The following is a 13,661-nucleotide window of genomic DNA, read 5'->3' as shown; positions in this document are numbered from 1 at the left end:
CTTTTTCCTTTCCTCAACAACAAAGGTGAAAACATATTTGTTGTAACTGTAGGGCTATACTCACACCAGTTTTTACACTCACAAATCAGCAAATTTATGTTGCATTAATGGACCTCTGAATCACATTCTACCAGTCTTCATGCTTAATTTAACTACTTACTTCACAGGTTAGAGGAGATGAGCTATGAAACTGGTTTAAAGGCCTGAAATTCTCTTTCTGCTTTCTGTGATTATGAATTTTTCTTTTATTTATTCATATATAGTGTATATTTTAAGTGTGTATTTAGGGGTGGTATTTTTATAAAATCTTTGTGGAGCTAGCTAGCAAAGATAACAAAAACTCAAATAATTGAAAAATATGCAGAGAAAGCAAGCCAGACAATTTATATTCATTAAAATGCACTGTAGAATCACCTTTCTAAAGTAGGCCAGTATATTCAGAAGACTTCCTTTTGGTAACTAACTTCCACTCCTTTTTCCCTTGTGCTCTTTACATGGTTAACTGTTTTTATTTTTAGAACACCTCTGAGTTCTAGGGCTACATTCAGGAGCAAAGGTTAGCAGTAAGCAACCCCTAACTTTGCTAGGTTTCACAAGAAACATATGGAATAAAAGTTCCGGAAAGAGATTTATCACTTCTCTCAGGAGGACACAACCAGAGGAAGGCCAAAGGAGGCTGTATGAACTCCATACCCCTTTTTCCCCATGGGAAAAATTGTACCTCCCAAAGATGCAGCATATCTCTACTTTTCCTTATTTTTAACACAGGAATGTGGCATAAAAATATGATCAAATATTTTAAGGACATCTTTTTACTCATTTTTCTTTATGTGGGAACTATGTGAGGCTGCATATGGGAACAAGGAAGCTGAGAACCTGTATTGCTGCTTTCCTTCCTTAGCTGTTTTAGGAATCCTCTGGAGAAGGCATGAATGTTCATCTTCATGTAGCCATCAAGCACGAACTAGTTTTCTAACAGTCTTACTGATTACAGAATTAAATTTCTAGTCCCTTCCTTTTTCATTCTTCTAATCCTATATCTTCCAAATGTATATACACACGAATATGCATGGACTAAATCTGCAGTATGTTATCCCTTACGCAGGCACAAAGACAGAATGAAAGGATAATTTTGTCTGTCTTGTGTGTCTCAAACTCTTGGCCTAGGTTCTAATCAAAAAGTTTTCTCCGTATATATACTGATTTTTACCAAGTATGAGATGTATTAAAATCCTGCTTTTAATTTATGTCAATTAGCTTTTAATGTGATGTGGAGAAATATCGTCACTTTGTCATGAATAGCATGCAAAGACCCATACCTCTCCATTCAAAGGAAATTTCTGAGGTTACAGGTCAGTCATATTGAAATTCTATCCATTTTGATGTCTGATGACTGATTGCTTTAACAGGACATATATGTGTAATTTAACACTTCATGTTATTTTCTCAATTTCTTTTCCTCTCTTTTTTCTCAGAACAAATTATGACATCGACATCTAAAGGAATTTTCCGGCCATTTTTAATTATCTTCATTGTCCTTGGCTGTTTCATGGCATTTATACTAATTTATATCAAACCAACAAATAGCTGGATCTCTGGTCCTATAGAATCAGCCAGTTCAGTTTTGAAAATGAAGAGCTTCTTTTCTTCCAAAACTGATAATCTTAATGAAACTACTATTTTGATCTGGGTTTGGCCATTTGGTCAGACATTTGATCTAACATCCTGCCAAACAATGTTCAATATCCACGGGTGCCATCTGACTATTGACCGCTCACTATATAACAGATCCCATGCTGTTCTCATTCATCACAGGGACATTAGCTGGGATCTGACTAATTTACCTCAGCAAGCCAGGCCACCATTCCAGAAGTGGATTTGGATGAACTTGGAATCTCCAACTCATACTCCACAGAAGAGTGGCATCGAACACCTCTTTAACCTGACCCTGACTTATCGGCGTGATTCAGATATTCAGGTGCCTTATGGCTTCATGATGGTCGGTACAAGTTCCTTTACATTTGAGGTGCCAAGTAAGGAAAACTTGGTCTGTTGGGTTGTAAGTAACTGGAACCCTGAGCACGCTCGAGTCAAGTATTACAATGAACTTAGCAAATACATTGAAATACATACCTATGGACAAGCCTTTGGAGACTACATCAATGATAAAAACCTGATTCCAACTATTTCTACTTGCAAATTCTACCTTTCCTTTGAAAATTCAATCCACAAAGATTACATTACAGAGAAACTTTACAATGCTCTTCTGGCCGGATCAGTACCAGTCGTACTGGGCCCTTCCAGAGAAAACTATGAGAATTACATTCCAGCAGATTCTTTCATACACGTGGAAGATTTTCTCTCCCCCAGAGACCTGGCAGAGTATCTTCTGATGCTTGACAAAAATAACAAGATGTACCTTAGTTATTTCAACTGGAAGAAGGATTTCTCAGTGCATCTTCCCAGGTTCTGGGAATCACACGCATGTCTTGCTTGTGATCATGTGAAAAGACACCAGGAATATAAGTCCATTGGAAATTTAGAAAAATGGTTTTGGAATTAATTTGTTTGTGTGTGTGTGTGTGTGTGTGTGTACTTTTTTGAAGAAGCCAGAGGAAACTTCAGTCCAAGTGGAGAGGAAAGGAAAAGAGAAAAAAAAAAAAAAAAAAAAGGAAAAGAGAACTTTATGTTATGGTTTATCAGCTATCCTCTCTTGGCTATCCTATTTATATTTCATAAGAGATTTTAAAAGACCATCATCATCAGACATAAATACTCAGTTTTAAATTATAATGTACATACTAATTATGTGCACTGAAGAATATTTGATTGTTTACTATAATTTTTAAACAAGATTTTCCATATTTTATGTGAAATATGTCCCACACTTAAAGTAGTACTTTTTAACACTTTTTTATTTTTAACATTACATTTGCTGTTTAACCTATTTGGAAAATGAAGACACAACTTTTAAATGCCAGAGAGAACTTTAAGAACATAAATTGCTGTTCCAGTCTGAAATGTGTGTAATATTTCAAAAGACAGTAAAGTTTTTTATGGTTCATCTTACATTTTAATAACACAGTAAAGTTCAATACCTACCATTATTCCAGCGTGGTCAATCACACCCCTTTTTAAGGTTGATGAACCTCGAAAAATAGTTTTTAAAAGGTATTACAATAGTAGACAGTCTTTGTTTCAAAAAATGTTTCCTAACAAATAGCTTCAGTAAGTTCCTTTAGGAATATGTCTGTTCTTACCCTCTGAAGAATAAAGAAGTCAGTTTTACAGTAGATGAACAACCTTAGTGACAAAAGCCCAGATTCATACAATTTTTTGAGTGCAAGTCTCATTGTGTCTCGAGTATTATTTACCTGAACTAGAGCTGTAAGTGGTGTTACACTGATACAGAGATAAACTGATTTTAACATTAGAATTTTATTACTTCAGCCTCATGCACTGAATTCAGCTGGTAATAATGGATTTTTAGAAATAGCTTGTTGAGAAATTTAAGCAATTTCTTTCATATAATTCCTTGAATAATTGTGAATTTTTCACTAATTCTGTAACGATCTGTTGAAGTCTAATTTTAACTGGACAACATCCTGTCACGACTCAAGAACGTAGAAAAAAAAAAAGACCAAACAATTTTCTGAAAGAGTTATGCTGAAATTCAGTAAATAAGTTATCAGGCTGACATATTCAACCATGCAACTCATTAAGCTAATTATATTTTTTAAAATATTTTATATGACAGGTATAAATAAACGAATGCACTCTTAAAAGCAGCAGTTGCTATCACAATTTGAATATATAAATAAGTTCTTAAGAATTAAATTTGCTCTGATAGCAAATACAAAGGTGTGATGATAGTCATGATTGTTTAAAATGTCTACTTTTAATGTGTGATTTGATTTCATTACTTTTTTCTTTCAGCTAAGACTCAAATACCAGATTGCTATATATATTCATATGTACAAGGTTGGTTTAATGACATAAATGTATGGATATGTTGTGATATCAAGTGAAAGCCAATCATCTTGTTTTTTCAAGTCAAAATGTCACAAATACCTCCCACTGGGAAAAAAAAAAAAAAAAAACAACCAACTGTAAAAACTTCTGTTTAGATGATGTATATGACCCTGATCAAGTGAAGTTGTTGACCAAGGACTTAAGATTAAACTTGCAGATAACAATGTTGCTAAAGGAATAAGGGATAAACAATGGTAAACAATTAGCAAAAGATAAGATGATTTGTCAGATTTATTTTTTACCCCAGGCTGGAATAGAAACACCGAAGGCTGTAAGAGTAATGTAGTTACATTTCTAAACAGGAAACTCCATGGAAAGGTTATAGAAATACTGTGCTCTCCCTATGGTTTCAAAAGATATATTCTGATCCAGATATGTATTTATACTATTGATTGCTGTCTTTAAAAGCTAGTTTGCAATATACTATGAACCCCCTAAACTCACCAGCAACCCAGTACAAAACAAGATAAGCTTACCTTGCAAATTAATGCAATATAACGAAACCCAGTCTTCTAAAAACAAAGTGCTTACATGGATGTAATGTGAGTAGTATTGCTATCATTTTGAAGGCAAGTGGCTATTGTTTACAGTCGGTGCTATTGGACATCATACTATTTGTTTTCAGGAAGGCTGCGAAATTCTCAGTCACTGAATATGCCACTGCTTTGGCTGGATAATCTGATTCCCTTGACGCTGGAATTTGGAAGTGCTTTGCATTGATCTCAAGGGAAGTACATTCACCCCTTGGTGAATGCGCACAGTCCCTTATTTCAGATAGTAGGAGTTGTGCTGAGTGATACAAGGCCTTGTGTCAAATCAGACTGGTTTCTTGGCATCAAGTTTCAGCCAATAAATTGTTATATTGATAACAAATAAGCACAAAAATGAAATACATGTCTTGTTATTACAAATATCAGTCAGTGTATACATAGGAAAGTTTTGAAATATACACTAAATTTTAAGCCTGTAAGTAATGTCATTATCTCTGTAAGCACTGGATCCAGTCAGCATGGCTAATCTTGGGCTGAATTTAAGAAATGTGAAAGCCTTTTGAGAAACAGGGAGAGCTGTTCTCTTCACAGAAACTCAACAGAAGGCTTGTATACTTTGCATCTAGGTTGCATTGATAGAAGTGTTTCAAAGATTAATAAAACAGGAGAGTAATCTAATACAGATTGAAATGACCAAGCATCATGATCAAATCCTAAGCAAGAGACATGACCCTTATGCCTCACTGACATTCCTGAGAAGTGTGGGCTGGAACACAAGCGAGCCAGCTATTTTATGAAGATTTTAAAGTGATCTTCAGGTACTGAGCCTTAAACAGTTCTGGATATAAAGAATTTTACTGACAGAAAATGAAGCAACGTCAGGCATGTCCAGCCTAGGTGGTATATGATGTGAAGCAATGGATTTAAAACATCTGGACTCCATGCACGCATGAAGGCAGTCTGCCTAGACCTACACACGTAACCCACAGAACATTGATTCCAGTTTGTATATAACATTAAGCATTGTGATGTCTGTGCTCCTTCAGTGAGCTACCCTACATAAACAGCTAGCATGAATAGACTCGAATAGTAAATCACTGTGAAGGAGAGTGGGCAAAACCAATTAATTATGGAAGGGTAAATAAATTATATGGAATTAGTTAAAATGGAGAACAAGGTCTTATTTATGCCTTGGTACCACTGGCAAAAGAGGATAGTTGTACAAGAAAAGAGAAATGAAAGATGAGAAAACACACCGATTCTTACTATTTTCTCATCAATTTTATTTCAGGCATTGTTTATTTTATTCGCCATCCCACAATAATCTTGTGTATGCACTTGTCACAAGTTATCTTGTCAGTCACTGAAGATAGAGAGTAATCATTATTCTTTCATTTACAAAGGTTTATTTTGGGTGGTTTTAGGCTCTCTGTTGTGCAGTGAGCTATCAACATCACTGCCTTTCTCACTGTGGAAAATAAGACACAAAACAGATAAAATACTAACTGTTGATGCATTGCTACCTCTCTGAATGTGAACAGACATCAGAGAAAACCAGCAGCAGAGCCTTCTAAAGCAGAGTTTTCCTTTCGTGTCACAGACACTCAATGACCACAGCAGCTTTTGCTCAGCATGAGATCTTCATTCCTTAGTGAATCCTGGTTGCCAGTTTCTTTGAATATCTCTTGACATCCAAGATGGTTGTACTCACAATGAACAAACAGCCTGAGTGAGGCCTGTAGAATGTGTAAGATGCATCCAGCAATATACTTGTCTTTTAAGAAGCAGATCAAATAAAATAGAAATTGTACTGAGAAAGCATGAATGTGGGGATTTGTAGAGTTCATGCAGGCTGAGCAAGACATGAGAAATTGGCGCTACTGAGCACAGTAAACAGCTACCTACCGTTTCTAACTACTATGTTTGTTTCTCAAACTGGGCTTTTAAATAAAACACCATAAAATGTAATTTTCTCCCATCTCTAATCAAGCAAGCTTCAGTTAAATAACCGATAACTTTTGCTGATTATTCAGGACAGGACTTCTGTTAGCCTTGTATTATCTCTTTTATTAGACACAAAATCACATTTGGGGAAAGAGTGAAGTCTGTCAGCAAGCTAATCATATTTCTTATCTGACTTCCAGAATCCTTATTTTATTCTATTTTATTTTTTGATTTTGAAGTAAATCATGTCCTCATGAAATACTTTCTGGAATCGATTCAAGAAAGACCTTAAGCACATGCATATAGACCATAAGACTCAAGCACATGCTTAAATTTAAGAGTGTCTTAAACGCTTTAATGCATTGGGGCTTCAGACAGTTATGTTTTTATTGCCTTTGGGAACTGTACCAGAGAGCACTGCCTATAGCCAGCAGAGGCCAATTTGTGTGGCCTCTTTTGCATCATGTATGTCCATTCTGTGAGTAGACTGGCTACTCCACAATGAAAACTGTTTGGACTAATTCTGGCTTAGTATCTGTCCTTGGCCCTACTTTTCTGCTTCAGCGTACTTTGCGTGCCACCATTGCATCATGCCATCCACTCAGCATGGCGCTCTGCCTTACAGCCTGCCTGTGCTGGGCAGGGTGAGTGAACTTGCACGTGGTATAAGGAGGTGAGAAGAGCTGAGGCTTGCTGAGGCAGTATTTCGACGACTATCCTAGGAAGAAAGCATAAAACCTAGTTGTGTATGCATCCTTTTAATCCGGACTGAGTATGCCCTAGAGAGGGTGAGTCTCAGCCATACTGACTTTCCTTTTGGAGGAGTCTAGATGAGAGTCTGGGAGTGATCAACTATATGTGCAAAGTGGGAATGAGAAGCGTGTCTGTGCAGGCTGACAAGGAGTCTTCTGACCTATTTAAATTTCACCTAATGGTGAAAGTTAATCAAATACTCATGTATTTTTTTGGTCAAAATTAATACATTAGTGAGAAGAGAGTCCAGGGGAAGTATTTGTTTGTCTACCAGCTGATGGGCTTTTTAATTAATATTGGCTGACAGCTGTGGTTTATTTGTTTGTTTGTTTGTAATATAAATTATTTTAAAATCTTAGAAATCAATCAATATGATTCACACAAGTCAGTTATTTCAGCTTCATCTTTTGCTCCTTGCTCAGGCAAATGTTCCACCAGAGTCAGCAGGTGATTTGGGAGATTCCCATGCTAGTAATAAAGGATTGAGCCCAGGGTGGAACGCTTGGGGTAAAAACCAACCTTCTTGTTCACAGATGTTTCCCTTCTAAAATTTGAACAACTAGTTTTAGCTGATTCTACCTTCAGAGAATCAGTGTAAAATTCATACTGGTTGGATATGTTCATAAAAGGTGCAGAAATGCCAAGAAATTGATTAAATAAACCATGCAGTAGTAATTCAAATTCATGGCACAAATGCCACAGTGATACACATGATAAAACCATAAACTCATGAGAAATAATTAGGCTTAGAGACATCACCCTGCAGTTTTCATATTGGAAAAAGTCACTGTATTATTCTATTGGAAAGGTAATTAATTGGGAATCTTTTATTTCACCATATTCTCTACACAATTAACTGAAACCAACAGTCTCTGTGCAGTGAATAGTTCAGACATTTGCTCATGTGGCAGAGAGCCTTTCACCTCCAGGTTAATAGCCTGAATTATGAGTAGGTTTGTACAGAGTGCTGTTTGGCAGCCTCTAGCAGATGACTCTGTGATCTGAGTCAGGTTTCTCATTCCTGCTTTGAGCCAACAAGGCAAAGAACCGACCTGAGATTCATCCATCTTCTGTGCATTTCTTGGCATGCTGACGGTGTGGCTCAGGACACACTCCTGCAGCCTGCACCATGCCTGTTTACGATTATGCAGAAGACTTTTCTAAGTAATGAGGGTATTTGGCTTTTTATTTTGTTGAGGTATGATGGCAGTCTGTACAAATGAACTATTCATACATAGGGGAACTCTTCATTAACATTCCTAAGTAAATAATTAGTAGGAAAATAATGTAATATTTGCAAATTGGCAGCAAAAGCAATTCTTTCTTATCCTTTCTGTCAATTAGTCCAGTGGAAAACAGACTTTGATGAAACTTTATCCCGCTGGCTTGATACAGCCTGTTTGGATCCAGTTACAGGGACACGCATGATAGCAAAATCTGAAAGCTATACGGTAAACCAACACTTATGTATATGTAAAGTTGAGATAGTTTCCTATAGAGCCTTGAAGCTGTACCTAAACACTTTAGCGGTCACCAGATGAAAAATGTTCCCATCAATCCTTTTCTTTCTAACATGGTAACAAAAGTCAGTCTGGTATATGCTGTTTGGCAAATTAATTAACTACAAAATCTACATTTTCCTTTGCTGGTCTTTTTTTTGTAACACATGTTATAAGATATGAGATTAAAAATTTTGGAAAGTTAACTCCCTTGGTGCAATTTAATATTTTAAAGATTCAATGGATATACTGAAGAGAGGAAAGTGAGACGCTTTTCCATCTATATGAAATCTATATGAAATCTATATGAAAACGTGCCAAACTCTTTCCAATGAATGAACAAAACAGTTAAATATACTGACTTTTTATTAGGATTTGCAAAATCTTCTATTAATGCACTGTAATTTTGCACTATTTTGTAAGAAAAGAAAAAAGGAAATAGGGAACTGAAACAGAAAAAAAAAGCTAAAAATAGATGCCAAATGTATAGTTTGTAAAATACTATTTTTCTTATATAAGGTATCATCAAATTGTGAATTTAACTGTGTTATTGTAAACTGTGAAAAATGTGATGTACTGTTGTGGCACAGCCTACCAAGGGCCATTTCTAACACACAGATTAGTCGGGACTTCTTTATATGAAACATATTCATAAATCTGAGATCACTTTTGTACTTATTTTTTGTAAACTATTTTTCCACATTTACAACACAGCTGTTATTTTATAGCAAACACTCATTTTGCTTTAGAATATTATTTGAATAGGTGGGTGGGTGTCTTAAATGTGCCAGAGATTCAAAACTGTAACAAAGATAATTCAGAAACTATTCTTTGCCAAACTGTAATGCTACTGAAATCGAAGATGTTTTGTTGAACAAGCAGGCACACTGTCAATAAATGATAGTTTCTATTCTGTGATAATGATAATAATGTTACATTTGCTAGGATGAATGCCTGGTAGTTATGAGTTGCATTCCCCTTCTGTCGTTCTGTATGTTAGGGAAACAAAACTGGGTGCCATAGCTGAATGTCATAGATATTCAGCCACTCACGCAATGTGCCATGGACTTGACCTCTGAAATACCTTGTGAGAATTAGGAGAAAACCCCGTAAGCTTCTTGTCCTGATTCAAACCCACTTTCTGTGATGGGTCACATGAAATTGGAATGGTTGACACATGCAGGACTGGTGTCAGTATGATCTCAGTAAAGATAAGTTCTGTACGTAGAAACATCAGACCACATTTACTCTCTTACTGCAAGATCAGGACCTAAGTCCCTTTCTTGTTGAGTGTTGAGAGGGATCTGATATGAACCCTTACTTCATCTTCTCAGATAATGATACTCATGTACTGACAATTTAATCTTTTATGTGTTTTATATAGTGTATATATAATGCATAAATTCATGTGTAAGAAATAGTAACCATGGAATACCAAATTTTAATAAAAATAATGAAAACCACCCTTACCTGAAGGCACATTTTATGATGCCATGTTAAAAGATCTTATAAAAAGCTGCATTTTTTATTTATTACTGATTATATATTTTGCCCCATGATTTAGATGTTTTATAACAAGGATTCTACCAAACTATTTCTTTGTTCCCTTTGAACAATATCATCACTTTGAGTGAGGTGCATCTGAAAAATGTAAAGGTTCAGACACTGATATTTTCCAGTATTTTTTTTTTTAATTTGATGTTGTTAAACTTTCTTCTGATTACCTATAGCTATGTTCGGAGTTTTCAACACAATTTGACTGCAGTCAGAAGATACCTACTATGTGAAACAACAGGTAACTGTAACCATTTCAAAGACTTCATCATTCATGTGAAATTAATATTTGAGAACTCTGATTCCAAGATGGTTAACAAGCAGCTCACTGACTTATTTATTGAGCACTGGAATTCTCCCCAAAGGATAAACGCTGAATTATGTAAATAATAGTGCTCTATATAAGCCTAACAAATTATTGTAATAGGTATATTTCAAATAAAAACATAACATTCCAAGTGTATTATAGTCTTTGATCATTATTTCGTAGATCTGATGTCATTCTCTTCTTGTGATAGTTCTTATCAAGAGACTGATCTAAAGATTATCGCCAGTCATGCCTATGACTTCTGGCTGAGATCTCACAAACAGAATTTTAGTTCTTTTTAATCTGTTACACCTGAAGCTCTTGTAAGCATTCAGGGTCAGACTGAATTCATATGGACTGTCACATGAATTTGCTGTATACAGCAAACAACACAGCTGAATCAGGATGGTACTGCAATTGTGGTTACTTTGCCTTGCGTTTAGTGACAAGATCAGGCAGCACTCAGCAACAATTTGATTTTTTGGAATTTACAAGATAATTGCTACTGGGAAAGGGCTTTCTTAGTCTATGTAACCTTACAAAAAATAATTTTAAAGGTTCTCAGAGGAGTAGAGTTGCAATTTGCATGCTCATATTCCATTGCTTTATCTACTATACAAATAACCTACGTTTGTAGAGCTGTATCTAAAATAGCAAGTGGTTAACAAAATGGTGTCAGTTTTATTTTTAAATATATATGCAAAAAATTGAAGTAGTTGCCACTGGAACAAATGTAATAAATAACACAGTATTCCCAGTAGAATAGAATATTTGGTCCCAGTGATCACACAGTTTATCCAAGACAGTATACTATGTTTGGTTACTGTGCAGCTTGAAGAATGGGTTGAGGTCTTCATAAATCCTTTTCCTTTCTATTAAAGAGGCAAATTTTCCTTCCTTCTCAGCTAATAAAACTTGGTTAATTTGGAGAATTGATTTAAAATTTTATTTAATTTATACCATTTGCTCAGACCAAACATGCAACTTTCTGTCTTTAAAACAGAACTTTTTTTCTGAAATTATCCATTTCTTCTTCCTCTCACTTATAAACTCCCCCCAGATACACCAACCTACTGGACACAAAACTTCACGTGTTTGGAAAGCCAGGTCTGTGCCCCTGAATGTCAGAAGCAGCTGACCTAATGATTTGCTTCTGAAAGCACAGCACTGAAGTGGGTTTCTAGTGCTGCCAACAATTTGTGCCTATTACAGACACCAAAAGCACATTTGTGGGCGATAAGACTGCTGTGGGCACAACTTCCTCACACAGTGAACCAAGCAGCAAGCCCCCACGTAGGCTTTACACAGGCTGGCCCTTCAGCACAAAACAGTTCCTTGAACCAAACATGCAACCAGCGCGAGTCCAAGAGCAGGCTAACACCTCTCAACAAGGCTAGTAGAGAAGGTAAGGCAGACAAACAGTTATGTTACTTCTGGGTCCGTTAGCTGGTTACATGCTGGCTTAACACACCAAAAAACACCCCATGTCAATTCCCACACTGATTAAAACATCAGCTTCCTTTCAAGAATTATATTGTCTTGACATATATTTTAATTCCAATAAAGTCTTTGGATAGGATAACAAGCCTTTAGGTAAAAGGCCTAACTGTAGTTTAAGATATCTTGAAGCATATTTCTACATGTAGGTGTTTAGAGGTGCAGTGAATTTCTAAGTTCCCACTACATGTAAAGGAGTCACAAGTTTACAAAAGTAAATGGAGTCTGAGAGCAGCTCAGCTCACCTATACGGGGTGTCTTCATCTTTAATCTTGCCTAAGATCACATAAAAAAAAATAACATATTAACTAGCAGTTCAATGACAATTGTTAATACAATTGATTTTGATGTACAAGAAATTAGAAAAATGAAAGAAAACAAAGCTGCTGGCATTGAAAGATGAAAAATTATCCGGTTTCAGGTTTTTCAGTCAAAGTTAGTTGTTTGTGATGTTCTAATTGATACTTTCGTGAAAGATCAAATTCACTCTCCAAACTTTTGCCTTTAATCAAAAACTTAAGATTTCAGTAACATATAAGTAATATTACAATAAATTTGGGAAATTGCATGCTAATTTCAACACTTTTTATGAGATGTTTCTTTTTCTCAAAGGAGGCTTTTTATAAGTGACAGGATTCTTGAATGAGGAAAATGCCATCAACTGCATTTTCATTCTTCCTTGGCTTCTGTCACGTGTGAAGAACACACACTCAGTGGGATGTGGTTAATCAAAATGGAAGAGTTGTTGCAAAAGGTTTCAGAATAATTTCCATACAGTCACAGACTTGCCGCTATACCACAATCATGTTGTTCCTGCAAAAGGAGCAATCATCTAATAGCTGATTGCATTCTTTCAGACACATACTCTCAAATTATGAAGTTAACTTTGGTTTTTGAGCTGCTCAGTCTTGTTATCAAAACCATTATAATTTCTGGCATTTGTTTAGATAGTCTCCACCTTCTGTCCACTTATTTCCTCAGCCATATCATCCCTATCTCTATATTATTATATTCTCTGTCAGCATTTCAACATAAAAAAAAATAAATCTATTTCCAGCTAGAATGATTCAAGCCTCTTTAACCTCAAAACAGTGAGCCCTACACTCTCACACCATTGCCCCTTCGTTGTCACTAAATGAGATTTAATTCACTGATAAGTCCACTGAAATGAAATATAACCAGATACATGGGCAATCAAGTGCTTTTTAATTAGTTTTGTTTGTCAACTGAACATATAGTAAGTAACGCAATCAACCGGCTCTGTCAATTACATCCAGAGTGATAGTTTTACCCCTGAAACCTTTCATTCTAATACAGCTCCAAGCTGTCACGTGGTTATACCACACTAGACACAGTCTTGAGCTCAATACTGAGGGGAAAGACCAACAGCACAGAATAACCACTTAGTTGTTATCCAAGATTCCCTGATTAACAGGGAAAAAGAAAACCATAGAGCTAGACATACCATATTACCTAGTACAGTGATTTCTGCCTGCACAGGCAGGGTTTATCAGCTCTGTCTCAGCACAGCCCTTGAGTCTGCATCTACATCCTGGCTTCTGGCTAGTGCAGAGCACCACAGGG

General features: G+C 35.9%; 1 protein-coding gene across 3 annotated transcripts in view; it reads left to right on the top strand.

Annotated features, from left to right (window-relative positions):
* Positions 1-10,723, top strand: part of FUT9 (fucosyltransferase 9) — a 120,005-nt gene extending 109,282 nt beyond the window's left edge. For all 3 annotated transcript variants that reach the window (XM_056344671.1, XM_056344670.1, XM_056344672.1), the window contains exon 2: positions 1,476-10,723. In XM_056344671.1, the coding sequence (XP_056200646.1) occupies positions 1,484-2,563 (1,080 nt within the window). In that variant the 5' untranslated portion in view covers positions 1,476-1,483 and the 3' untranslated portion in view covers positions 2,564-10,723. The remainder of the gene's footprint in view (positions 1-1,475) is intronic.
* Positions 10,724-13,661: the final 2,938 nt, after the last annotated feature.

This window comes from Falco biarmicus, chromosome 6 (genome assembly GCF_023638135.1).
Source record: "Falco biarmicus isolate bFalBia1 chromosome 6, bFalBia1.pri, whole genome shotgun sequence".
Classification (NCBI taxonomy): domain Eukaryota; kingdom Metazoa; phylum Chordata; class Aves; order Falconiformes; family Falconidae; genus Falco; species Falco biarmicus.
Note: the sequence above shows the minus strand (reverse complement) of the source record. Positions and strands in the feature narration are given on the sequence as shown.